General features: G+C 36.4%; 1 protein-coding gene across 6 annotated transcripts in view; it reads left to right on the top strand.

Moving 5' to 3' along the window:
* Positions 1–27,966, top strand: part of ADGRG6 (adhesion G protein-coupled receptor G6) — a 141,719-nt gene that overhangs the window by 80,678 nt on the left and 33,075 nt on the right. For 4 of the 6 annotated variants that reach the window (XM_040449015.1, XM_040449016.1, XM_040449014.1 and 1 more), the window contains exons 5-17: positions 147–215; positions 2,448–2,531; positions 8,149–8,234; positions 10,887–10,939; positions 11,917–11,979; positions 14,815–14,957; positions 18,206–18,317; positions 19,664–19,728; positions 20,177–20,387; positions 21,622–21,793; positions 23,203–23,343; positions 25,353–25,472; positions 27,121–27,166. In XM_040449015.1, coding sequence (XP_040304949.1) covers positions 147–215; positions 2,448–2,531; positions 8,149–8,234; positions 10,887–10,939; positions 11,917–11,979; positions 14,815–14,957; positions 18,206–18,317; positions 19,664–19,728; positions 20,177–20,387; positions 21,622–21,793; positions 23,203–23,343; positions 25,353–25,472; positions 27,121–27,166 — 1,365 coding nt within the window. The remainder of the gene's footprint in view (positions 1–146; positions 216–2,447; positions 2,532–8,148; positions 8,235–10,886; positions 10,940–11,916; positions 11,980–14,814; positions 14,958–18,205; positions 18,318–19,663; positions 19,729–20,176; positions 20,388–21,621; positions 21,794–23,202; positions 23,344–25,352; positions 25,473–27,120; positions 27,167–27,966) is intronic. The other 2 variants (XM_040449018.1, XM_040449020.1) reach the window with 1 other exon arrangement.

Raw genomic sequence — 27,966 nt, 5'->3', positions numbered from 1 at the left:
TTTCTTGATGTTGGAGTGTTATTGCTGGACACTTCTAGGTCTGCTCCTATTATGCCAACCAGAAGATTCATGGATTTTTTTTTCTTGGATAATGCCATTAAATCCGAAATTTAGATAACTTGTGTCATCCTTTTGTATTGATCAAGGTTCCTACCTGATCCCACTCCCGGCCACAGAACTAGCCAACTGTGCAGATCTGGGGACCCTCTGCCAAGGTAGGGAGCCAGCGTTGTCCTCTGGACTCTGTGTCCTACTTGCTATTTTGGGTAATGTGTTTGAAGTTATTTTGATTATTATCTTAATTTTCACTTGAGAAGCCAAAGCCCAGCAAAACAGAAGAATTTCTGGCTGTGTCTTAGTTGTGTGGGTGCATAGTACATACACTGTGGAGAAAGAATGCATTCACACACTAGATGACCGTATTTCCATAAAGCATGAGGTTTTTTAAATGTGAATGATTATATGCTATTAAACAGGGATTTATTTCATTTTTTTCTCTTTTTATTTTCAAGATTATTGCAAAGGTCCTGTATAAATATAGTCACGCACTATTTTGAAAAAAGTATTCATGTGTGACAAAGAAAGGGATAATTAAGTTAAATATTCAGTTAAGCTTATGACAAGATTATAAGGCAATTTATGGTGTATAATATAACTTAAATATTAAGATGAAAATACTTATATTAAACTAATATTAATGTAATTTTATTATTATAATTCACATTGACTATATTATGGCCAGTATTCCAATTATATATTATTATTAGATAGTTGCATGCTAATAATATATAATTAAAGTCATGTAAGTTTTGAGATAATAATATAAATATTTTCCTTTAATTTTATCATTGCTCCTTCTAATTACTCATGACCCATTTCATCCATTTGTTCTATTAAATATTTCTTTATGACGTAGCATGTTCTATGTACCACATTAAGAATCATGACAGTGCCTTTGAAAAAGCTGGATCTCTTATTAAGAGAATCGGAGAATGATTCTCCGATTATAGAAGGGGTTATAGAAGGGCTTCGAAGTGGATCAAAACCTCAGCTCTCTTCTGTGCTTCTAGTGTAGGGGTAGATGTAATTCAGTATTAGCTTTGCTTCTTTTCTGATACATTATCTCTTGATATCATTACTGATGAATAACCTAGAAAAATAAAGTCATTTGAACGACCTATAAAAATAAAGTCATTATGTGGTGTCCACAATCAGCATAGTTTTAAAATAGTTATATAAAATAGAAAGAAACATTAATTGTGCTTAGTTCAAGATCTGAAGGGTTTAAAATTTTTTTCTTTTAATCTGAGATGTCTATCGAACTGATTCCTGAGTCTCTGATGCTGGGCAGGAAAGCCCAGCATTTTCCCCCTCGTGTCCTAAGTGACCAAAAAGCATTTTCATATTCATTGATGTATTTTGCACTACAATAAATATAGTTGATTGTCCATTATTTTAAAAAATAAATTCTTAAGCATTATTTATTATTTTGAAATGGAAAATCATTTTAGTTAAGGATGTATATTTTGAGTCAAAGAATTTAGCTTTCAGAAGGTAGTCATAATCACTTAAACGTTTTTAAATTTAAGTAATTGTAAATTGAGATATATAAGAAATGGTCATTGTACATACAAATGTACATCTAATACAAGCATACTCCTAAGATAAACTAATATTATTTTACTACATATATAACTCTTTGAGTCTCTTAGAAAGCTATTAAAGCACTACATAAAGGTTTAATCTTGGAAGTTTTAATAGTATAAAAAGCATAGCTATGACATAATTCCTTGAAAATGGCCTCCCTGTAAGGCTTGTCCTTATGAAATTCATTTATCTGTCAATGTTTAGTAGAGTTACTGAGATCTGTAAATGGTTGATTCTATACATTATATTCCATATAGTCTATACATTTCATTCTCTTTGTTTTGTTTACATTTATCTTCTCAAGGAGATACACATTTTCTTCTGAGACTTTAGTTCTCTAGCCTCAGCATATCAGGAAGAGTAACTTAGTTTAGAAAGTTGACAGGTGAGGTGCAGACTGCCTTCTGCGACCTTTTTTTCTTTTCTTTTTTTTTTTTTTTAAATACAAACTTAGGAAATTGAGTTCTAGAAAGATTGAATTAGTAAACCACTACGTGGTCATTAACCTGTTAATGGTAGACCTGGGTCTAGAACCTCGACGTTCTTTCTCCTGTTCCTTTGTGCCAACTCCAGACTCCTGTGCATTCTAATACCAAAGGCCATATGAAGTGATTCTTAATGTGCCATAGGAAGCATTGCTTCATTTTACGCATTATAACCCTAGAGTCTGTTGTAGTTAGTAGCAAGAAATGGTTCCTATTCCTCCTCTATATATTTTCAAGCATTAATTATAGAGTGCTCATCCATATTAACTGTCATTGCTCCTTGCAAAATTACATCTCTCTCATCTTTATTACCAGCTACTGTAGACTCTCCTAGTACTACACCACCCACTGTCACCACTAACATGCCTGTTACTAATAGAATCGATAAACAAAGGAATGGTAAGAAATCACTACCTTTTATTTTTGTAGTATGTCTGATGTGATAACAAATTGTATTCTAAGAGTGGGGATACCTAAGCGTCAAGCAAAATTTCTGTTTGTGGAATAATTGGGAACATTTGTAGATTTGTAAGGTTAGTAAAATAAATCGATGTCCCTTGAATCCCTTGAGTTCCTTTTCCTAGTGACCCGTGGAATGACCACATTTCCAGTACTACTGTCATGCACTTTTCGCTAACATTGCTTTCAAAGGAAGCTCTAAGAGAAAGGCACTTAATTAAAAGGAATTAATTTGCTTTATATGAAATATCTGAAAAAATATTCATGGTATTTTGTCAGACTATTCCCTTCACGAAACCAGTTTTTTAAGGAACTTTATGATTTCAAAAAAACTAATGCTGGTGATGTAATTTCTCACTGAAATCAACTTTTATGTTTAAGCGTTGGTGACATTTAGATCAATTTATATGGTAATACGTTGCTGTCTGTTTTTATTTGTTGAAGAATAATGGTTAGAATGTGATTGCGTATCAACTAAGTCCATTTTTGGCTGACAAAATTTCAGTTAAGTGCCAATACTTCTTGACTTTTTTCCATATATACTTCACTATATATATTATTTGTAATTTGCAAATATGGCAGTTAATAGGACATAAGATACGAGCAGGGAAAATGCCAGGTAACTTGAATTATTATTTAGTCTGCTACCTATATGGACCACATAGCCTTTTGGTAATTCGGAGTAAATAATTTAAGTTTCTTCTAGAAAAGAGAAATTCCAATCAGGTGACCACAGCATTGCCTTGAATACAGTAATATTCTCAAATATGAGCTATTAGAAACAAAGGAATTTTCTCAACCCCAATCATTTCACTTGTGAGGCCAAAACATCTGCAGTATATCACCAAGGACAAAAACCCAGAGAAAAGAAACCCACATAGTTCATTTTTTCTTTGGCTTCGGGGGTTATACCAACTTCCTCTGTAAGGACATTTAAATTGGAAGTATGGAATATTTTACATGAAACATAGATCTAAATTTCACTACAGTTATAAAGACATCGATTCAGGGAAGTGTTTATGGTTATTCTGGTAGTTACACCAAGGAGATTTATGATGGGGCAGACATTCCAGCAACCCCCAGGAAAAAGCAGCAACAGCTGAAGTTTCCAGTGCATATTTCACATGGACTCCAGCCAGTAGATGGGAATATTATAATTCTAACTAAGTATTTCGCTCTTTGTACGAACATACAAAGAGCCTCTGTGGCATTCTCCCTCCAGGACTGGCATGTCCTCCACTGCCCAAGAACGTTTATATGATGCTTCAGAGTCCTTGACTTTGGTAGAGTGGAGCTGTATTCACTCAGTCATGTCATTTCTGACATTCTTGAAGAGAGCCTTGTTCAGCCGTCTCTCTCTGCGTCATAACCTTCAATGGGGTTTCAACAAAGCGAGCAAACGTTAGAATCAGTTAAAATGGTTTGACTTGACTACATTAGAGGGAAAAACCTAATTTAGATGATTCTGGATAAAAAATGCAGTCCTAGCATTTAAAAATATTCAAAAGTCATCATGTGGTAGAAATATTCTCAAAACCACGTCCTCCAATCTGTGTACCATCTGAACAATTTTTACCATATATTTAGCCACCTATACAATTGATTTAATAGGTTTTGTTCCTAAATCGACTCACATTTTTACTTAAGCATTTGTGTTTATTTGGGAAAATTGATATTGCTGTTGTAACACTGTTGTAAAATAGAAATGAAAAATGAAAATGAATATAATGAAAACAATATTATTAAATTCTCTCCATCTCCTATTGTTTTCTTGTATCTCTACACCTTCACTACGCCTTCACTATCTTTTTAAAAAGGGAGAGTAACAAAGTGTTAGAGGCAGACTGTAATCTAATTAATATTTTTTCTTTGATGTGGTCAAGTTAGAAATAATTGGAAAGAGAATTACTTGTTCACCTTGTGAATAAATGGAACTTAAGGTCATGTCTAAATCATTCACATACTGTCAGCAACTCCAGATACACTTCTCTTATTCCTCGGGAAATGGATACAGTAAACATTCTCAGGCTTATCATGATCTGACATATTAGAGAATCCTATTTTATTGACTGTAAGAAAGATAGGTACAGCTATCAAATTTGTCATCTATCTATCGTACCCAATCCTTTAAACTCCAGACTATCGAAGAGTTTTGCTGAGTCTACCAATGATGATACGCTGGTATAGGGGGTGGGCAGGGATCGAGATTGACAGACAGACTTCTTCAGTGTATCGATGAAATGCGTTTTCCTAGACTTTGTGAAATGTTCCTATGTAAACTTCCTTTTGTTATTTTCAATAGGACTTTGATACCTCAGATTGTATACTAGGAAAATCTTTAAGCTACTTTTCATAAACAGATATTTCAGTCTGTAACGGATAACCGAGGTATTCCCACAAATAATTTTTTTGTGCCTTTTACATTACATTCTTAAGGAAAGCTCTTGAGTCAGTTATTATTTGCATACCAAATCTTATTTTCTGTGCTTGAAGCATCACTCCAGTGCCCCTGGATATTAAATTTTGTGGGGTCAACACAAGTAACCCAAGCAAGGAACTAACTCTGTTAGTCCTTATTATTGTTCAAAAAAACCTAGCTTACAAGTATTCATTGTACCACTGCTTCCAGTTTCTTAACATAAATTTACTCTCTGGGTGTATGTATGGACCAGACAATCATTCTAGCTTTACATTCTTGTTATCTAAAGAAATCGTGTGTATAGGATGAGCAGGACTCCAATCTTCTTATAAATGCTACTTATGTGTTATAATTGCCTCATCACTGGTCCAAAGACATCATTTTGACTCTAAAATAACATTTGGTTTATATTTTAACATCTGTCTTTTCAAATAAATATTTTTAAATCTGCCTTTCAAACCTATATTTCACACCCTTCAATATAGAATAAAGTAGTCTCGTTTCTATATCTTTTAAGAAACTCTGAAAAGGGTGTTAAGGACCAAAAAAATGATTAATTGGAGAAAGACCTATAGACAGCAATACCATTTTGATGCCACGTCTGTAATGATAAGCAATGATTTCTGCTTTGAAGTCCTGCATGGCTGAAAGAGTTATCTAATTGGAAAATGGATATACTCTTAAATACTTTTTTCCCCCCAAGAAATGTCCATCATGAATTCTTCTGGCTTGGATGCCATTAGTAGGATAATACATACAGCTTTTGAAGTCTCTGGAATATATGAAAATTTGTAATAAGCTTTTCTAATGAGACACTGTGAGAGTTGTTACATCTATAGAGGACCACTTGACCTCTAGAATGACATGGGAAAGCCTGCCTTAGTGTGTCTTAATTGTGTATTTTCTGCAATGGCAATGCTTAAGCCAATTATTTTGCTGCAAACCAAAACCCTTCTTACCAGTTCTCTGGTGGAGATTTTATCTAGTGTTGACAGTCCACTCCTGGGCATTTCTCATGTTTAGTTGTTGACTGTGTTATTCAGCAATTTTAAGTAAGTTTAACAAGTAGGCTCCCTTGAGTATATGGATACTTCATTCCAAGGCTTCTAAAAAGAAATGACTTTGAAAGTGATCTATAACACAGGAGAATCTGTAACACAAGATGTTAGGTTGTTTTCTGTGTTCACATATTTTATTTGCTGTAAGCAATATAACTCTAGGGAGAGTACTATATTTATAAATTCATTTAGATTATCTCTGATATTGGAGGTCTTTCTCCTTTATAAATAACAGCAAATTGAAAAATGAGGCAGCAGATATCTAAAATTTAAATAAAAACATCTTAAATGTTTCCAAAATGTTTCAGAAATCTCAGTGATTAAAAATAATGATTTTTAGTATTTTGCAATATTTTCCTGAGAGGGAAAGAGTACTGGTCTTAAACACATGCTTTATGTCTCCATCTAGTGGTGGCTTTTCAGCTACTCTGCTGGCACAAGTGAACATTCCCAGAATTGTCCTTAGGATCCTGGAATAACTCTGGGACCTCTGCAATTTTTGAATTTCTTCTTTCAGAATATCCATAATTTTATATGATGAGACATACAGTCTGAATGGGTTTTGTTAATCTGAATTATTATCATTTGTTTTGAATATATTCCTCTAAGTATTTTAAATTCAGAATATTTTTAGAGGAACATAAAATCAACTTCATTAAAATACCTGAAGAGTTTTAGAAGCTGAAATAACCTAGTCTGCATAAGTTAAACCCACTTGTCCTTGGACTTGTACCAATTTCATGTATTTAGACTATTACCTCTGGGAGCGGCAAAAGTTTTAGTATGAGATTCTGACCCCATACTGGAAAAACATTCCTTTGGTAGTGGGACTGGAATTTGCATTTTGGTAGATATGGGGATTTCCAGAGGCAGAGTTTTATGTATTTTCTACTGACTTTCCAAATTTTTCATTAAATCTATTCCCCAACAGTATTTAAATTATATACTTTCTACATTTTCTATGCATACTTTCCTGAAGACTTACCAAAATATAAGCATGAAGAAAGATGATTGACAAAATAATGGAGAATCAATTCATTTCTATATATAACCTAACATATTTTAAAATGATATTTTTTTCATTAGCTATTTATAGTAAGGTATCCTATAACACACATCTAGAGAGATTCAGCAAACCTTGGGTGGTGACTTTGATTTGCATTTACAAAAAAAAATACATCAGACTACTTTAAAGATCCCCAAAAGAAAAAAGCAGAACCTTCTTCTCACATAAAGTTTTCTTTTTAAAGCAACTTAGTCCAGTTAAAATTCTATCTGCAAATATTCTTTCTTCCCTCCCCCCTTTATTTTGATACAAGTGACTATATTTATGGAATTTTGATGAAAAATCTGGTGAATGACTTAGAAGTAAACGCTGTGGGGGGGGTGGAGAATAAGGAGCAGAGGGCAACAAATATGTGTGTATCTGTTCTTTTTCAAGCTAACTTCTGCCCATCATCCCACTTAAGTTTTCACCCCCCAAACCCTGTCATTCTTTATAAGGTACAAAAAAAAATGATAATTTCTTATTACATGAGATCAAATTGTACATGAGAAAGTCATGAAAAAATTAGAGTAAATATCCAAAATCTATAGAATTAAAGAAACATATATAGGTGATAATGTAGGAGAAATGGGTTATTTCTCAGAATAAACTAATTGATAACTCTTGCTAAGCAGTTGCAAAGGTCAATGAGCATTAAGTCAAAATATCTCAACTTTTCTGTACCTGTGTAGAAAGTGTTTTGTTTTTTTTTTATTTTTTAGTTTTTTCTTAATCAAAGTGTAGTTGACACACAATGTTAGTTAGTTTCAGGTATTCCACAAGTCTGTGTGTGATGCTGTGCTCACTGAAAGTGTAGCTACCATCTATCAACACACAACACTATTACAATACTATTGATGGTATTTTCTATACTGTACCTTTTATTACTGTGACTTATTCCATAACTAGAAGCCTGTTTCTCCAACAGAAGTCATTTCTGTTACACTGTGTGAAGTTGTGTGATTGTATATTTAAATTGATAATTGTAGGACTATAAAAGATAATTAACGGCTAAATCCTATTTCCAATGGACAGATGGAATTATCTTTAGAATTTCCATAGTGATTCAAAACATCCTTCATCACCCTGAGGTTAAAGTACAGAACAAGGTGGCAGAATGGGTAAGTGAACTTATATAATTTCTTTTGTGATTTGAAGCCTTTAACCTCTGGAAACCTGCAAAGGAATCTACTGTCTGGGTTATTGAGTCCGTAGATCATACTGAAACGCAGACACTCTTCCTTATACTTACTATGAATAGACATAGTATTAAGGTGTATGCTGATGCATAGTGAGGGAGTGACATTTGAATCAAGGACAAGCCTCATAGATGATTAATGTCTAAATAAGGAAAGTACCACACAAATAGAAATATATTTTGATAGTATTCTTTATTTACTATTATATCCCTACATTTTCAGCATAGCTTTAAAAAGTAGATTCTATATTTTTTATTTAATTGTTTGAATGTTTGATTCATAAACCAAAAAGTATAACAAAATATATCGTGAAAGTATTCTGACCATCTTTGTAGCTCATCTCCCTGGAGACCAACCCATCTGCTTAGTTTTTCTTGTTTGTTCCCCCGCCCTGAATTTCTTTGTGCATATAAAAGAAAACAAGGCTATATATTCTTGGGGTATCTGGGTGGCTCAGTTGGTTAACTGTCCGACTTTGGCTCAGGTCATGATCTCATAGTTCATGAATTCGAACCCTGTATCAGTCTCTGTGCTGATAGCACAGCAGAGCCTGCTTTGGATCCTCTGTTTCCCCTCTCTCTCTCTGCCCCTCCCCCCCCTTTCTTAAAAATAAACAAACATTTTTTAAAAGGACTATAGATTTGTATTTTTCCTCCTGTTTTTCACTAAGAGCATATCTTACATATCATTGTACTTATTTTTGTAATTGCCAGGTTTCCATCAAAGTACACAGAGACCTTCCTTATCTAAGTTTTCTTTTTATTCTTTTTTAAAGGTGCATAGTATTCCATTATGTGACTGTCTGGTCATTTAAGTCTTCTGTTTTTGTTTTTGTTTTTGTTTTTTTTAATCTATCTTTATTTTTGAGAGAGAGAGAGAGACAGAGTGTGAGCAGGGGAGGAGCAGAGAGAGAGGGAGACACAGAATCTGAAGCAGGCTCCAGGCCCTGAGCTGTCAGCACAGAGCCCCATGCAGGGCTCGAACTCACAAACCGTGAGATCATGACCTGAGCTGAAGTCAGAGGCTCAACCGACTGAGTCACCCAGGCACCCCTTAAGTCTTCTGTTGAGGGAGATTTAGGTTATGCTAATTTATTTAATCAGTATTCTATTAATGAAAATTTTGGTAATTTCCAATTTAAAAAAAATCAGCATTTTATTTTATTTTCCTTATAGATACCACCTATCGTTTTTTAATTTTCATCTCCAAAACAAAAATTTTGTTTTCCATAGGCTTCTATTTTTTCTATTTTATTTTCTATCTATAGTATACAGTGGGACTTTGTACTGCTTTATATACAGCACTACTACAGTTCACACAGTTTTTGTGATTGAAGTCACTTGAGTATACATTTTGAAGAAAAATGGTTTTTTTTATGCTGAATCCTGGCAAATATGCCGTTCGTAGCAAAACAAGGCTAAATACGTTGAGAGGTAGTGGTGACTGTCTAATCTATCTATCTGTCAATCATCTATCTATCATCTATCATCTATCTATCTATCTAAAGAATAACTGATATGACAAAACAGTCTTATTTTGAAGAGTCCATCATAAGAAAAGCCTTATTTTGAATATGCTTTAAAACAAGTTGACCACAGGAAACAATAGTATGTAATTAAAAATTCTGTTACAAACTTGAGGGGAGGAGTGAAATTGTCTAATAATGACAAATGCTGCTGTTGACTTTTTGGACTGGCATATTAAAGCCAGTAACGAATTGAAACACTAGGATATATGTATCATTTCTAAATGGAGAGCAGCTTTCCTAAAAATCCCTCTGGAAGTGATACACAAATAGGAAGATCTCATATCAGTAAAGAAATCCCATTTGTGATTGTATTGGACAATGTAATTGTTAGTCATACTGAGAAGAATCTGTTCCTTCTCTAAGAAGTCTGATGCTCAGACCCATGAGGCTGTTAAATAGCCACACAATAATAAACATAGTTCCCAATAATATCGAACTCATTTTGTTTTTTTAAAAGGTTTGTATTGTCAATTTGTAATTATTCTTACTAATATCCTTATGAGATGATAGTTACTAGAAAAAGATGTGTTACTGCTACAGTGTTTGTTGAATGAGGAATACGAAGGTGTTTATTGTGCTAATACTCCTATGTACCCTCTTACAACTGTGTAGCGTTCAGTCTGTGGGCTAATTTGAAGAACCATTATAGTGGAGCCCATTATAATACAGGCTAGAGAGGAAAGTATACTGTTTCCAGACAGACTTGGGATTCAGTCTGGGATCTGCTACCTCTTAGTTGAGGACATTGGGCAAGCTATTTCTCTCCATGAAGCTCAGTTTCTTCACAAATAAGGGTGAAGGAGTAGATAATACCTATCTCATTAGTTGTTGTGAGATCGAAGAAATAACCTTTGCAAAGTTCTTGGCATATAATGATCCGGTAACTGTTATCTTCACCTTTCTTTCACTCTGGCTCTCTGGGATTTTCCCAGGGCATTATTCCAATAACAGCTTATCTTTTGGGAGGGAAGAAACTCGATTCAGATTTTTTTTTTTTTTTTTAGAAAGTATTATCAAAGCTCACTCTTTCCCATTGTATTTTTCAGCTCAATTTAACCTTCCAAAATTGGAACTACACTGTTTACGTGGTCAATATCAGGTAATGACAGAATTAATTATTTAAGAAATAAAAAGTAATTTATTTACTTATTTATTTAAGTAAATAAAAAGTCTCATTTAACGCTATGCTCTCTCTCTCTGGTTATACCCCACACACACAGCACAAGTACACACATACACACATGCACCATATTTATAATCTTTCTAAAACAACTCTATATTTTGTGATTTCTGTGCACAAAAATCTTTAGGGCTGTAGCAATTGGTTTTAATTTTTTGATCATGGATCCCAACCTTTAAAAAAAATTAGTATGTATTCCCAAAATATGTTTGCGATTTTAAATAAATTTGTGTGTGTGCATTACTTAGCCAGTATATGTTATAATATACTATCAATTAAAAGAAGATAATCACATATACATAGAAGTCCTGTTAGTTTCATCTCACACCCCAGTGGACCATCTGTAGCACCCCAATTTGGAGACTGTTTTTCTGTTAGATGAGATATCTATAGTCTGCACCTAGCTTTTCAAAAATATCTTTTACTATTATATTTAAATACTATAACTGCCTAGGAAATAGTATAATCCACATATCCTCCTCTGCACCTTGTTTCCATAGTTTTATTCTTAGTTTTCAAAAGTATGTTTCATGAAACCTAGATGTGTATTCTGTGAACCTGACAAATGTCGTTAACACAGAAGAAGGATCACATGTTGAATTAGCCCGGAAGTACATTCTTAAGCTGAGTGCATCTCTAGATATCTGAACATCTCATATTCTTTAGTATACTAACATGTGTTGTAAATCTTAAAATCTTGGCACACGGCTGCCAAACTTACTTGACCATGGAGCCATTTGTTCTCAGACATGTGAAAGAACTATACTTTCAGGACACATATTTGGAAATAGTGGCCTAGAATGTTCATTTTGCTTCTTTCTTTCACCTCCTCAAATTGTGTTGTTGATGATGTGGCAGATGAGGTTGATAATGAATGTACATATTTGTATTTATAGTTTTCACCTGAGCACTGGAGAGGACAAGATTAAAGTCAAGAGAAGCATTGGAAATGATCCAAGGTAACACTGACAAAGTCTTAACAGAAAGTGTAACATCCTTTCTCTCACCTGTTTTGACTGTCTGGTAGAGAAATGAGAATAATGAAATAGGAGGGAAACATTTTAATCAAGTAGCACTTCTATTTCTTTAGCACTAATACACACTGGTTTTTTTTTTTTTCTTGTAGTCAAAACCATCAAATAATAGAGTGGGTAGAAATGTACATCTGATGAAAAATAATTCAGAAGTAGAACACTTAAAATGTCTGAGTTTTTATATTTAGTATTTCTAGCTAGTTTATGATAACCCATTACATCTTATTTGAAATTTCAAAAAGACCATCAAAGAAAAAAAGATAGTTAAAGCTTATGTATGGTAGCATCTAATAATATGAGTAATAGCTACTTTTCAGAAGTTTTCATTTTAAAATTCGTATCAAGACCAGGCAGGTAATTTAACAGACCTGTCCACTTTGCAGAATCCGCATACACAGGCCAGCTTCAGAGGGTGGTATAATTAAAAACAACTTTAACTCCTAAATGAAATAAATTTAGCTGTGGTCAGGTAGTCTATTACATCTCCAAAGAAGAAAAAAAAAGTAGTTGAAAAGGAAAAGTTCATGTAATTCTTACTCCGTTTCAATTGACTGAACTGATTTTATAGATTTACAACAGTAATGATGGAATATACTTCTTTTAAGGTGATGTATTCTTACTAGAAGACAAAAATAGAATTTCATATGAAAGTTAACCAGAGAATTTCTTCTTACTTTTTTTTTGTTTTCTGTTTAATATTAAAAAAGCAAATTTTTTTTTAATTATAGTTGAGACTTTTCATTTCTGTGTATCTTCAACAGATTGGCTTGAAACATCCGATTAGGGAAAGAAAGTTCCTTTTCCTTTATGATCTAAAGAACAGAATAATTATGTTAATGCTATATTCTTGAATGGTGGCTGGACTTCTCTGTTTGGCCAAATAACTTTTTCTCCAACCTGTGCTGCTAGATCATATTGAGCTTGGAATAATGGATGCATGATACAGATCCCTTTGTTGGACACTTTATCTAACAATTGGGGCAGCCAAAGTTGCGGGTGTCCTCAATGGTATATCCTCTGTAGGAAGTCAGCATTGCCCTTTTTAGTGTACCTTCTGTGATTCTTCTACTACCCAGAAATACTGAAGTCTGCCATCACTGGCATACATCAGTACCTCGGAAACTCTTGCTTGAAAGACATTGACATTCATGGAATTTCAGTTGTCTGTCAAACCAATGGGTAGCTTCACAGAAAATTAATATGGAGAGGGAACCAAGACCATATATATGGGAAAGTCCACATGTGTAGTTTTTATTTGGTATGAATCTTTGTTCCACAATTTTTTGAAACTGTTTAAAAGCTTATTGTTTGAAAAAAATTTTTTAATCATTTTAAAGTTATTTACAATGTATTCTTACAGACATTCTCCCCTCTTTTTTTTTTTCCTACTCTCTACTTCTCTTATGTTCATTGATAAATTTTTAGTCTCTCATAGTGGTTTCTCAAAACCACAATCTACTAGTTTTACACACACTTTTTTCCCCCAAAGTTTTCCTTTCAATTTGATTGTAACACTTAACACAGACCATAACCTCAGATAATGCTATCCTCCTCTATCGCCCAGACAGGAAACCAAAGCCGCAGAGACTGGTTTATTCAAATAAAGGGTGATTGATGGCAACAACTGATGGAACTTTGTGGAACCATGAAACAGTTTCAGTTTTCAGGATGAGAGAGGAAAATACAGAGATAAGGCCTGTGAAAATGCATGGTCATTCTTGAATTGCTGAATTTGGGTATTCAGTATCATCCCGATACATTGTGTTCATTATGTTCTCAATATTCAACAGAAGTAAAAGGTCATGTTCCCAACTCTAAGCTGTCAGTAACTAGAGTGGCAAAGCTTATCTTCCAACAACAATTTAATCATAGGATACTTTTTTTATAGGCCATTTAAAAAATTATTAAGTGATGACAGTTCACCATTATATTTATATCTGTTTGTCTTGCTCATCCTGAAATATGACTTATATATGAACACTAAGCAGTAGATCATTTTAGAGATAAATAGCTTTTCAGACTGAATTATGAGAACAGTTCAGCACTTTGCCCTTGAGATGAGCAGATATTTAGGGGGAAAAAATAGAACTCTTCTTTAATTTCACCTGACCTTGAATAGCATAATTTCAAGGAATCTTTCTTTTTTTAGCACCACAAATATATCAGTACTCTATTTCATTTTTATTGATACCCACATAATTTTATAACTTAGATATGCCATGCCTCTCTCCTGGGAATTCTTATTTCAAAAGCATTGCTACCACCTTGACTTCGGCATGTTTTGATTTCTGCTATTGACTATGGCTATGATTACAGTTGAACAGAAAATTACATTACTTTGAAATGTAGAACCAAAGGTTTTTATGGGGCTTTTAGGATGCATCTCTGCTTCTCTTAGAAATATTTTCTTTTTAAAGACGTTCAAGGTCAGACAGTCTGTAGACTTCTGCAGGATGCTGGCCAATCATCATGTATATGTATATGAGAAAAACATTTCTCAAAAGAAATGAGGTTATATGATATGATATAATAGAATTATACATGCAATAATCAATATAATCTATTCATATGTAGATATTTTTAACATTCTAATTTATCCAGTAATAGAAGTTTTTGAGTGTCGTGGCCTGTTGAGTCTCCACACTCCATGGTCATCCCTCTTACTACCATATCCAAATATACTGTTATTCCACACCCCCCCCGCCCCCCCAAAAAAATCTACCAACAATTCCAACAATTACATCTGAAATGTTTTTCTAGGTTGGTGATTTGGGCCCTTCTAGTTTACAATGCTACCAACAATCCCAATTTAGAAGGAAAAGACATTCAACAGAAGCTCTTAAAAAATAATGAGTCCTTGGATGAGGGCTTGAGGCTATATGCAGTGAGTGTAAAACAACTGGGTAAGTTCCTTTAATTTTTTAATAAGTATTCTATATAACTATTCAGGTTTAACTGAAACAGCCACAGAAATATTCTTCCATTGTGCATCGTTTGCTTATTTAAAACTATTTTTTCTGATGATGAAATTCATCCTATTGGTGGCGTTGTAACAAATGGGTGACCTGGTTAACATAAAAGAGAACAACTCAACACGTATGAATCTAAGGGAAGGAAAGGGGCAGAGGAGAGTTTATACTCTTGTGGGGGACATATTCTGGAAATGCTAAGAATATGAGCAAAGTGCCAGGATAGCCTTGACCAGAATTGGCTTCAGCAGCAGGAATAAAGAGTGTGTACATGTACATCTAATGAGGTAAATCTTGGAAAAGGCAATTCCATATAAGAAAACATCTTCTGTTTTCTGTCTTCGTTAATGATACCACTGTCTCCACAGGGATAGGCCAGAAATCTGGGAGTCATCCAGGGTTTAGATTGAGTTCCCACCTAGACACGATTCACGTCCTGAGCTCCAGCCACACACGCGGGAACACTTGCCCTTGCCCAGACATGCCATGCCCTTTTATGCCTTTCTAGGTCTGGCTCACACTGCTCTGCTCTGCTCCCACCATCCACCTGCTTCTCACACCATTGTTTTAAAGACAACCCAAAGTCATCTTTTCTGTGATGTGTCTTATGACATCATCATGTGTAAATAGGGTCATTTGAACCTCTACTTCATGCTGTCCAGATACCTCGAGCACTGTACAAATCAGAAGGTCATAGTGTTTGACTGGACTTGCTGGCATTCTTATGGATGCTTTCCTTAAGCAGGAATCTCTTCTCACTTGAGCACACATGTTAGTTTTTTTCACACCCTCACTCCCCACCTCCCCTGGAACCTAGCACATTCCCAGCACTTAAATACTTGAATAAATAAATGAATGAACTTTGATGGAACTATTTTAGAAAAATCAGTGATCACAAATATGGACAACGAAAAGTAAAGCTATTACTCTGTTGCTATGAATTATATTACGATTAAGTGTATTCATAGAGAGAAAAGGAAACTTTGAGACTTTTCCTTAGACATGTGCAGGAGGCTGAAGCGAGGGCAGTGGGCAGCCCTCAGTCTCAAAGAAGCTGGTGTAACTGAGGCCACAATCCCGGCGTGATAAAGAAGCAGACAATCTCTGTTTCTGTGAGGAGCTACCCATATGTAATGTGTCAACATACACAGTTACAGAGAACTCAAAGAGGGCGGAATGCAAACCATCCGTGTTGTCACCACAAATAGTTTCTTCTTCTCCTCCTCCTCCTCCTCCTCCTCCTCCTCCTCCTCCTCCTCCTTCTTCTTTTTAAGTTTATTTATTCTGAGAGAGGGAGAGAACACAAGTGGGGAGGGGCAGCAAGACGCGGGAGAGAGAGGATTCCAAGCACTGTCATAACGGAGCCTGATGCAAGGTTCAGATGCGTGAGACCATGACCTGAGTGAGCCAAAACCGAGAGTCAGACGCTTACCCAGACTGAGCCACCAGGCGCCCCAGCATGGACAGTTCCTGACCCTCTGTGGGAGAGTGCTTGCTTGTTCACAGATGGGCCACCCTTTCACACATGAGTCTCCACGAGGAAGGAACGTGAGGAATAGTAGCTTACATATGACCAGGAAGCCGTGTGAGTGTCAGCTGGCCTCGTCTTTGTTCTAGAAAGCTGAGGAAACCCGGAAAACTGTCCGCATCCCTAGATGTGTAATTTCTACTACTTTAAGTTCTGCCCTTTACTGTTTTTCTGCCCAGTGGGCCTATGAGGAAAAGTTTGTACCAATTGAAAAAATAAATGTCAAAACCCTGGCAATTTGAAGCCTTAGAATGTAGGTGGGAGAGTTCTTTGAATGTTCAGTTGGTGACTATAACACCAGTTCCCAACAGTCTGTCTGGTATAACTTGCTGTTTTTCAGTTCTGAAATAACAAGATTTTGTTGATCTATTGCTCTTATTCTGGTGTTTTAAAAATTGTAAAGTCTGAATCATTTATGTCATGACATTTTCCCAGAGAGTTTTCAAACAACAGGTCGGGTGATTTGAGAGTGAGGGCATGTGTGAGAGACATGTGGTGCCGGTTCACAGCTCTCTTTTTACTATCCTCTCAGCAAACTTCCAGGCAGAAGATGCTTTCCGAACAGCTGGAGATTTTTCCATAAAATATGCGAGCAACTCAATGACTACAGTATTTTATAGCCTTTTCCCTTTGGAAAAATATCATATTACATTTTGAATTTTTCAGGATCATCACTGTATGTAGGGTTTACTAATTTTTTTAAATATTTTCTTATTATTTTTTTACCATTGATTCATTTTTGAGAGACAGAGCATGAGTGGGGAAGGGGCAGAGAGAGGGAGACACAGAATCCAAAGCAGGGTCCAGGCTCTGAGCTGTCAGCATAGAACCTGACATGGGGCTCGAACTCACAAACTGTGAGATCATGATCTGAGCAGAAGTCAGACTCTCAACCAACTGAGCCACCCAGGTGCCCCTAAATGTTTATTGATTTATTAAAAAAAATAATGTTTATTTATTTTTGAGAGAGAGACAGAGCATGAGTGGGAAAGGGGCAGAGAGAGAAGGAGACAGAATCTGAAGCAGGCTCCAGGCTTAAGCTGTCAGCACAGAGCCTGACGCTGGGCTCATACTCATAGCCCTGAGATCATAACCTGAGCCAAAGTCAGATGCTTAACCGACTGAGCCACCCAGGCACCCCTATTTTTTAACTTGAGAGAGAGCGTGCGAGTGAGCAAGTGGGGGAGAGGGGCAGAGGGAGAGAGAGACAGAATCCCAGGTAGACTCCCTGCTCAGCACAGAGCCTGATGTGGGACTCGATCCTGGGACTATGAGATCATGACCTGAGTCAAAATCAAGAGTTGGACACTCAACTGATGGAGCCACACAGGTGCCCTTGTAGTGTTAATTTTTTGAATAAACCTTTACTAATTTTGTCTGCTAATAATTTATATTAGAATAATGATGTATGTTTCATGATTCTACTCCCATACAGGTGTGACTTTGATTTGGATAATTTTTGTGTCTGAAACGTGCTAAGTGTTTCTTTTTCCTAATTTCTAAATTTTTGCAAATTCTGAACATAAAAGCTAGTATTTCAGTATTATGTGAAACAAATACCTAATTCCCAATGTCGTCATTTTGCTCTCATCTTGCACCTCTGCACTTCAAAGAATAGATTAACCTTTCTGTGTTGGTTGTTATTTTCACATAGGTTTATGTTATGCCGATGAGGATCCCAAAGGCTATCAATGGCCACTCATCCCACCCTCTGTATACAACTTCCCTTGTCCAGGGAAGCAAGGCTTTTATGCTTCAAGGACATGGTAATGCTTTTATTGAATCCTGCCAGTAAAGCTCCACATTATCCACCTCCACATTTGTTCTGTGCCGTTGTTCCCATGCGTCATATATTGATAGGAAAGGGCAGGAAAGTCTGTGAATACCTAAATCATTCACTTCAAGGAGGGCAAAGATGATGTTACCAAAAAAACCTTTTTACTCTAAGCTACAGGCTGATTCAGGCTTTTCCAAAGAAAGATGGGGAGATCTGGAAACCAGAGTGGTCTGTAGAGCAAAGCACCTTGTATATGGATGAATAAAGCGCCTGCTCACAGCTTTGGAACATGTAGCTGAAATTCCAAGACTTTAAAAAAAATTCTTTGTTTAATGTTTATGTATGTATGTTTTTTTTTTTTTTTTTTTTTTGAGAGAGAGAGAGACAGAGTGCGAGTGGGGGAAGGGGCAAAAAGAGAGGGAAACACAGACTCTGAAGCAGGCTCCAGGCCCTGAACTGTTAGCACAGAACCCAAAGCAGGGCTTAAACCCATGAACTGTGAGATCATGACCTGAGCCAAAGTCGGACGCTTAACCCACTGCGCCACCCAGGCACCTCTGAAATTCTAAGACTTTTAAACAATTTGGAGGGGGAAGGAGGCAGAAAAATAAAGGGAAATAAAGTCAGAATGCAGGTGAGGGCAGGCTGCTAATGGAGACTGTCGGGGTGTAGATTTTCCCTAAGTGTTTAATAGAAACCCCAGAGACGGGTCGATGGCAGGGGATTCAGTGAAGAGCAAGTTGGACCCAGTTCTTCATGCTCTACCTCACCCCCCAGTGAAGAATTTTCTCGCAGGGGTGGAGGGGTTCAGAAATGGAAAGTGCCCAGACCTTGCACCCTCTGCCGCGTTTGGTACATGCTAGGGAGGAAAGAAGGGTCTTCAGAGAGTCACTGACCCTAGTTTGAAACAAAGCTGTACCTCTTCTTGGCTGTGAGACTGGAATATTCTTTGGTTTCTCTAAGTCTTTTTCCTCACCTATAAAGTATGGATTATAATCTGCTATACAGAGTTATGGGTAATCAATCAGGTTTTATCTGAAAAGTTCTCAAAGAGGTATCTGACCTGTGTTACCAAATATGCTTTTAACCTCAGTAACCTGATATATTCTAGCTTAGGATGTTGGTTCTCGCTAGTATTTTGATTCTAGGATGCATGGCTTCTGGTTTTTTTCTAGTAAGAATTCTTAGTAGGAGTTTTATTTTAATATATTGCAGTTTTATTTTCAAATGAAATTTACCTAGCTATCAAGGCAGATTTAAAAACTTATTATTAACTAATTTTGTCAGTTATAATGTCATTTATGCCAAATAGTTGAACGATCTTTTGTTCCATAGTTACCGTGACCTTGCCAACACATCTTTAGCCTACTGGGGGCCTCCTGACATCTCTAATTGTTCAAGTAAGTGAGCAATTTTTCTTCAGTTCTTAAAGGCAAAGTGAAATGACTTCATCCTCTTTATCCTCTTCCGACATATTTTTCTGCTTTGTCATAGCCATTGTGATTAAAAGCTAAGCAAACGATTGTTTCACTTAAGGTAGAAAATTCTGTTTTTTCCTGATTCTAACTTTCTGTTCTGTTTATTCTATCAGAGATTGAAAGTAATAAGACAGTTTTAGAGAAGACATAAAATATAAACTGATATTTGTGTCAGTGTCTTATAGTTGTGTGTTATTTTTAAACAGGAGGTATATACTTATTTTTTTGTGATTCTGGGGACATTTCTCTTAGAACTGTATATGAAAATAGGTTCCTCCAAAGTTGAGACTATGAAGTGAAATATTGTAATAGGTTTTGGATTCCTGAAATATTCAAAACTTTGTGTGTTGTTTTTCTGCCTTTTTTTTAGGGGAAGCAAATGAAGTAGCCAACCAGATTTTAAATTTAACTGGTGATGGGCAGACCCTAAGCTCAGCCAATATTACCAGCATTGTAGAGCAGGTCAAAAGGATTGTGAATAAAGAAGAAAACATTGATATAATGCTTGGTTCAACTTTAATGAATATATTTTCTAATATCTTAACCAGTCCAGACAGTGACTTGCTTGAGTCTTCTTCTGAGTAAGTGTTCTTTGATTCTTTTGGAGAGTAAAATGTATTGGATACATATTATATAATTTCTCACTTATCTGAATGCTTGGTACCCAGCTTTCATAATTTATTATTTTTTTAAGTTTATTTGCTTTTGAGAGAGAAAACACATGTGCACGTGAGTTGCCAGAGGGGCAGAGAGAGAGGGAGGGAGAATCCCAAGCAGGCTCTGTGCTGATAGCGTGGAGCCCAACGTGGGGCTCGAACCCACGGACCCACGAGATCATAGCCTGAGCTGAAATCAAGAGTTGGGTGCTTAGTTGACTGAGCCACCTAGGTGCCCCTCAGCTTTCATAATTTAAATGTCCATAAGACCCATTTATATTTCTCAAGATAATTCACAAAGTGAACTTCAAAGTTCTCTATTTTCTTTTTTGAGAAATATAATCTACAAAATGATTAGGATTGTCCATCTGCCAAAATATATAAATAGCTGCAGGAAGACATAATCAATATTTCATTTTTCATCTGAAAGAATGTTTACTGGAATTAATTCACAAGATAAGCTATTATATATATTAGCTGATGTCACTTTGCAAAGGAGACACTTAGTGAACAATCCACTCACATCTATTTGGCATAACTTGGTGACTGTCAGTTCTGTCCTACAGACTGACATAGAATTGCTGTAGCTGTGTGATCGTTGTACTTTGGGAATGAAAATGCCAAGGGCAGGGTGATCTGTACCTGTTTTTACACAACTAGTTTTCATCCATTTATTTCATTTAATGCGTTAATATTTCTTCTGTTTCCTTCCTTTCAAACAAATTTCTTCAATGAAAATTTTATGTTTTTACAACGTACTTTCGAACTTACCTTATCTATGTAAAGATAGCAAACATTTTTTATAGTGTCTTAGAGTTTAAGAAATGCTTTCACACATTATTTTCTTTGATTCTCACTAAGTTATAAAGTAGAAAAGGTATTTTTATACGAGAAAAAAAGCCTAAGAGTTGAAAAACAATATCTTTTTAGGATGATTTAATTGTTGGTATTTCTTAAAGCATAATATTTCTCCTGAGGATGCATTCATCACTATGATTCTGTGTTTTAACTGATGTTATTATGATTTGGGGTGTCAGTATTCATGTTAGGATCAGAAAATTTAAAGACAATTTTATTTAGTTTCTATTTTGTCCTACAAGTCACATGTGTACAAGTTTGTAAAACATGTTACTTAAGAGTGGTGTTGTCATTTCCTTAGAGCTTTAAAAACAATTGATGAGTTGGCCTTCAAGATAGACCTAAATAGCACATCACGTGTGAATATTACAACTCGGAATTTGGCGCTTGGAGTATCGTCCCTGTCCCCAGGGACAAATGAAATTTCAAATTTTAGCATCGGTCTACCAAGCAATAATGAATCCTATTTCCAGGTAATGAGCCAATGGTTTCTTTAATCCTAATTAATTGGGCAAACAAAGACTGATCTGATCACTTGCCAGTTTCTACTTCAAGATCTTGGGTGGTGGGGTGGCAGGCAGGTGGGTCAGAATGTTTGCTAAGGTTGTCGGTAGCAGTAACCACAGTTATTTGGACACCGAGATGTCCTTTCAGAACCTGGGTGACAGGGTGGTCAGCTTATGTTCTACCAGAGGTGATAATAGAAGGAAATGTTAAACCACGACTGGGAACTGCCCTATTGAGAGTGGGGGGAGGGCATCAGTTCAATCAGAAGAAAGGGCTGTGTTAAGGCCCCAGGTGGGAAGAAGCTTCATGTATTCTCTTTGCCAGTGGTTGTCCAGCTGCATTGTATCCCCTGGAGGACTTGTCAAAACAGATTGTAGGGTCCCATCCCCAGAGATTCTAATTTAGTAGGTCCTGGGTGGATCTCCAGAGTTTGCACTCTGAACAATTTCTCAGGTATTGGTGATTCTGCTGGTCTTTGAACGAACTCTGAACTGGTTCATGAAGCCTGGGAATGGTAGGCAGTGATGAGGCTGGGCTGGAAAGCTGGGCCAGATTAGTGGAGAGCCACTCTGACCTGTTGAAGCGACCTTTTAGCAAATATTTTTCAGGTTCCTACTGTGTGTGTGTGTGTGTGTGTGTGTGTGTGTGTGTGTGTGTGTGTTAGGGTCCTACTGTGTGTGTGGGCAAATGAAATGTCACAACATCATCCTTGACATAGGAGAACACATTAAGGGACATGTACTACTACTCAACTGCGGACATAAACCAAGATAAAATATTTTAAAATCTGGTTAAAAGGAAGATTCCTCAAGATTCTTCTTGAGAGTATGGGCTCTTTTGGATAATTCTGTTTCACATTTAAGGGTGAAAACTCGGTCAGCCTCAGTCTCATCCCACGTCCATTTGCGGGAAGATACTCTTTGGCCTGACCCGTGGGTTCAGGGAAAACGATATCCAAGAGTATTCACCAAACTTCAGCTGCTTCCTCTACCCAGAGATACTTATTCTCAGCAAGCAGACAAACTAACTCCAATCTTTTTTTTTTTTTTGTAGTTATTTCACTATGTGTTTTGAGAAAAGCTCAAAATCTATGAAGTGTAAATCTAACTCATTTTTTAAAATGTTAACTGCTTTGTAGACTTCTCATTTTGCCTTAGTTAAAATCAGTGCATCTTCCATTTTTCCACCTTTGCAAAACTCAGATGAGACCCAGGCCTTTGTCTGTAGCCATTCATTCAGGAGGGCAGTGCCTACAGTGGAAGTAAAGGGGAGCCCTGACCCTGGCCAAGTGCTGTTCTCCTGCCTTGTTCAGTATGTGGGGTAGTTATCACTGTGATTTGTCATTAGTCAATCAGTGTGTCTCTGTGTGTCACAGATGGATTTTGAGAGTGGACAAACCGATCCATTGGCTTCTGTAATTTTGCCTCCAAACTTACTTGAGAATTTAAGTCAAGAAGATTCTGTACTAGTTAAAAGAGCACAGTTTACTTTCTTCAATAAAACTGGACTTTTCCAGGTAAGGTTCATTAAATTGTTTTTTAATTGCAGATTGATTTTCTTTGCTCCAAAGGCAAAATAAAAGTTCGGGTACCTTGAAAATATATCAAGGGGCTTAGAAAAGTTAATATATCGTATCTTCAAAAATGAAACATTTTATCATAATTACTTAAACATTTTATTTCAGGTAATCATATGCTTATTTAACAGATGTGTTCATGTAGGGTTTTTTTTTCTTAAATAAATATTGGATTGAGACTTGCATGGCACAATTAGAAATGGAATTTGTGGAGGAGCTGCTATTTATTATTCCTTGTGTTAAATATTTTATGCTCTCCAGCAATTTAGACCTTCAGAGTTAAAGAAATTGTGTGCCAAAGGAAAGGTTTGCTTTTTGTTTCCTTTTTTTTTTTTAATTCAGCAGGAAGCACTGTTTACATAATGAGCAACATTCTTGGCTTTAATCAGCTTTCCCATTAATATTTCAAGTGGCCTTTGGCCTTCACACATCCCCAGAGTCGAATGGCATTGTGCAGAGCACATATTGTCATTTTTATTGGCATCATTTCTAGATACTAGAAAGTTCCCTGCCAGCAAACACTGGTGACCTCTGGTTGCCTTTGAAAGTACAACCAGATCCAGAGAGTTTCACTGGGCCCTTTTTAAAAAATCAAAGTTATTTATTAAATTAAAGATACCAACGTATATGAAACAATGCCATCTATGTAAGAGAAACTAGCCATAAATGTTGAAAAAAAAAATTAAAAAAAAAAAAAGAATGTAATTACTAATTACTCTGAAGGATTTAATAGCTGTGTACGCATAAAACTGCATTGGTTAAAATCACTTGAGGCTTACGACGTCACTTTTAAAAAAACAAAACAGAAATGCAGTAGGTGTCACAAAAAAGTCACGGGTGGCGGGGCTCTGTTCAGAGGAGAGGTTGCACCCAGTGGGAAGGATTTGGGTTAGAACTGTAAGAATCTGTTATTGCTTCATTTTGAGTCTGCCTTCTCCACACTACCTTTCTCTTCTCCCTTGGCATCTCCCCATCAACGTATCATTAGGAAACAGATGCTTGGTTTTAATATGAATTTATAGCAGAGTCAAAAAATGTTAAGGGTTCTGTGATACTTCCCTAACATAGTGAGCAAGATATGCGTATTTTTTAAATAAAAGACAAGGTATCCACAAGCCATTGCCGACTTTATTGAACGTGATCACGCTATACAGTATCCTGCATGCCGAGATTTTATTTGGCATGTAAGAAATCCAGTAATTATTCCCAAACAACTGATTTATAAGCTGCAATGGAGAAATGCAGGATGTTTGACAAGAATAACACAAGGGAAGAAGGAATAAGAGGTGATCTTGCGGAGAGAGACGCTGTTGACCCCAGTCATTCTGCAGCACGGATTCACTGATTTGATTTCCTGACAACCTTGTCTCTGAACGGGAAGCTATGGAGGATGGCAAGTGTACAAGCAGAGAAGGTCGAAGTTCTGGATGGGACCTTCACCCACCAGAATTACATTTAGTTCTAAGTTACTAAACACATCAGGCTATCGGCATGGATGTGAAATCTGAACTGTTAATTTTTGTTGTTGTTGTTGTTTTATTTTTCACACCATATTTCATTTATACTTCTGTCACAGCAAACAACTTCATGTAGTTTTCTAGGGCAGGGAAATGGTCTAATTGTTTCATGGCTTTTTATGAGTTTATATTATTTCTGGGTTCACATTGTTTCAGATGTTAACTGGCTGACATCAGTCACAGCAATCAAGAGTGAGGTTTTATGAACACTGCCTTACAGCATTGGCTCATAATGTTCCCTCAATGTATTTATTATAATAAGGGAAATAGCAAAGCTCTTTCAGGAAAGCCAGCAATTTAATCTTATAAACAGGATGTTCTATAATTGAAGATCTTAAATGTAAAAAGTGCTGACAGTTTGTGTGTTTGGGGGCACCAAAATCAAACAAAAGTGTACTGAATGATATAATACATTTTTGTTTTCTTTAAAAGGATGTAGAAACCAAGAAAGGTACCTTAGTGAGTTATGTGATGGCATGCAGTATTGGAAACATTACTATCCAGGGTTTGAAGGATCCTGTTCGAATTAAAATCAAACATACAAGAAACCAGGTAAGAAAATGCTACATAGAACAGTGGAACAGAGGCAGACCATTTCAGAGAAGTGCGGGGCCTTTGTTTTTTTCTACATGGTAAGAATTTTATTCTGGTACTTTCTCAACGAAGCAGTTTTCCAAAAAAGGGGAGAACGGTTAATCAGGTGGTGCCGTAATGTCACAGTAAATGGTGGCAAATGGAGGGATTCATCCCTTTTAGGATTCAGACATGGGGAGAACAGGAGTGAAAAAAAGGGCCGTTCTTTTTAAGGAACAAACAGTGTATTACTTCGAGAAATTAGATACAGATGCAGTTGCACAATCCTGCCATTAAAGGTTTGGTTTTTTGGGGTTTTTTTTTTTTTTTTTAAGTCAGAAATTATTGCTACTGGGAAAGCAGAAGGGAAAGAGGGCAGAGTTAACTCATTTTTTTTGAGAGGTTAGCAGTTATCTGAAATCTTGGCAAACGTTGCTTTTTTGTTGTTGCTTCATTACCCTTCCTATCATGTTTATTCGATAAAATGATATGGGGTTTCTTTTGGTCCCAGGTGAGGCTAGGCACAGTCTTTCCCCTCTTTTACAGAGGGTCCCTCTCTTGATTCTGCTATTTGTTAGGCAAGGCAGGAAGCAGGCAGGCAGGAAGCTGGCTGATAAGGACTAAGGCTTGGAAGTTAAGTCATCTAAGAACTAGCCTTGCTTTGTCACTGGGCCCTCTGAGACCTCGTTGTTCTACCCTTTGGCGTCCCTTGTTTCAGTGCCTTCATCCATGAGGAATTTTTTTTTATTGTGGTAAAATATGCGTAAATCATATTTACTGTTTTAACCATCTGTAAGTGCTTTCACATTCATGATGCCATCCACTTCGGGAACTGCTCTGTGGTCCCCAGATGAAACCGGCAGACCCTCGTGTAACAGCTTCCCTGCTCCCCTCCCCTGGGCCCCACACCCACCATCTGACTCTCCATCTCTGTGAATTTAACTACTCGAGGCAGCTCATGTAATTGTAATCATATAGTATTAGTCCTTTTGTGACTGGCTTATTTCATTTAACATAATATTTTCAAGGTTCATCCATTTCATACATTTTTAAGGAAGCATGTATCAGAATTTGCTTCCTTTTTAAAGCTGGATAATATTCCATTATATATTTATATAGAGAGAGACCTAAATCTCTCTCTATATATATATCTCGCACATTTTTTATCCATGCATCATCCGTCCATGGGTACTTTGCCTCCGTGTTGTGGCCATTGTGAGTAACGTTGCTGTGAACATGGATGTGCAAATATCTGTTTGAGTCCCTACTTTTAATTCTGGGCACATAATCTAGACATAAAGGAAAATTCTGGAGATGAAGTGAAATTGCAACGTAAAGAGCTTTGATAAATGCCAAGAAAAGCTTTTTAGAACAGGACATATAGAGTAACCTTTAGATAAATGGAAGGCGTGCTTCCTTATGGGACTACGGTTGATTTGCAGTCAGTGTCTCGGGACAGGAGATCCTTCTGGACCGCCTGCCATTCTTAGGTGGTATTGGCATGACTAAACCTGGTCTATTTCTTTGCGAAAACCTTAGCATTTTGACTCCTTTCCCATATTCAGATCATAAGATTTTTCACTTATTTTAAACACAATTTCACATGTTTATTCTTATGTTAATATAGGCAGTGCCTCATCCCATCTGTGCCTTCTGGGATCTGAACAAAAATGGTGAGTTTTAAAATATTGGCTGTCTTAAGAACAACTGAATTTTAAACATTGTTCAACACCCCCATTTCCTTTCGTTCCATCCTAACCAGAGTGAGTCACCGTGTAAGTATGATGGCAACTGGACTGCAAATCTTAGCGTAGGTAGCTAGGGAAGTGAACCTTAATTTCTGTAACTTTTTACTCATTGCAAGAAGAAATAAGTAAACTTGACTTTTTTTTTTAACCAACCAACCTCTTTGATTTCCATTATTTATAAAATACACTATGTGTTTTTATTGCCTGTTTTTAAAAACTTTTTTTAAAGTTTATTTATTTTTAGAAAGAGCATGAGCGGAATAGGGACAGAGAGACGTGGGGAGAGAGAGAATCCCAAGTAGGTTCCTCACTGTCAGCGCAGAGTCCAGTGCGGGGCTCAACCCCACCTAAAGTGAGATCATGACCTGAGCCAAAAATCAAGAGTTGGACATTTAACTCACTGAACCACCCAGGCGTCCCTTATTGCCATGTTTTGATGAATGTCGATATGAGCTCATTCTTGGAAGGACATCTCTAAAGAGACTATTTGATATGTATGAGGCATGCAGTTTAGAATCCAGCTTCCAGATCTCATATTACAGAGAAAGTGTACTAAAGGATTATAAATTTAGAAGTGGTTATATTACACACATACACACACACACACACACACACACACACACACGCACACACACACATAACTTGAAAGAAATGAACTCCTTCCAAAATGATGTTGGACAATTAAGAGAAAAAGGCAACAGTAACAGATGAGTTACTAGGTATAA

The sequence above is a fragment of the Herpailurus yagouaroundi genome, unplaced genomic scaffold, assembly GCF_014898765.1.
Source record: "Herpailurus yagouaroundi ecotype Mexico unplaced genomic scaffold, PumYag 198, whole genome shotgun sequence".
NCBI lineage: Eukaryota > Metazoa > Chordata > Mammalia > Carnivora > Felidae > Herpailurus > Herpailurus yagouaroundi.
The sequence above is the reverse complement of the archived record's forward strand: the minus strand, read 5'-3'. Positions and strand labels throughout refer to the sequence as shown.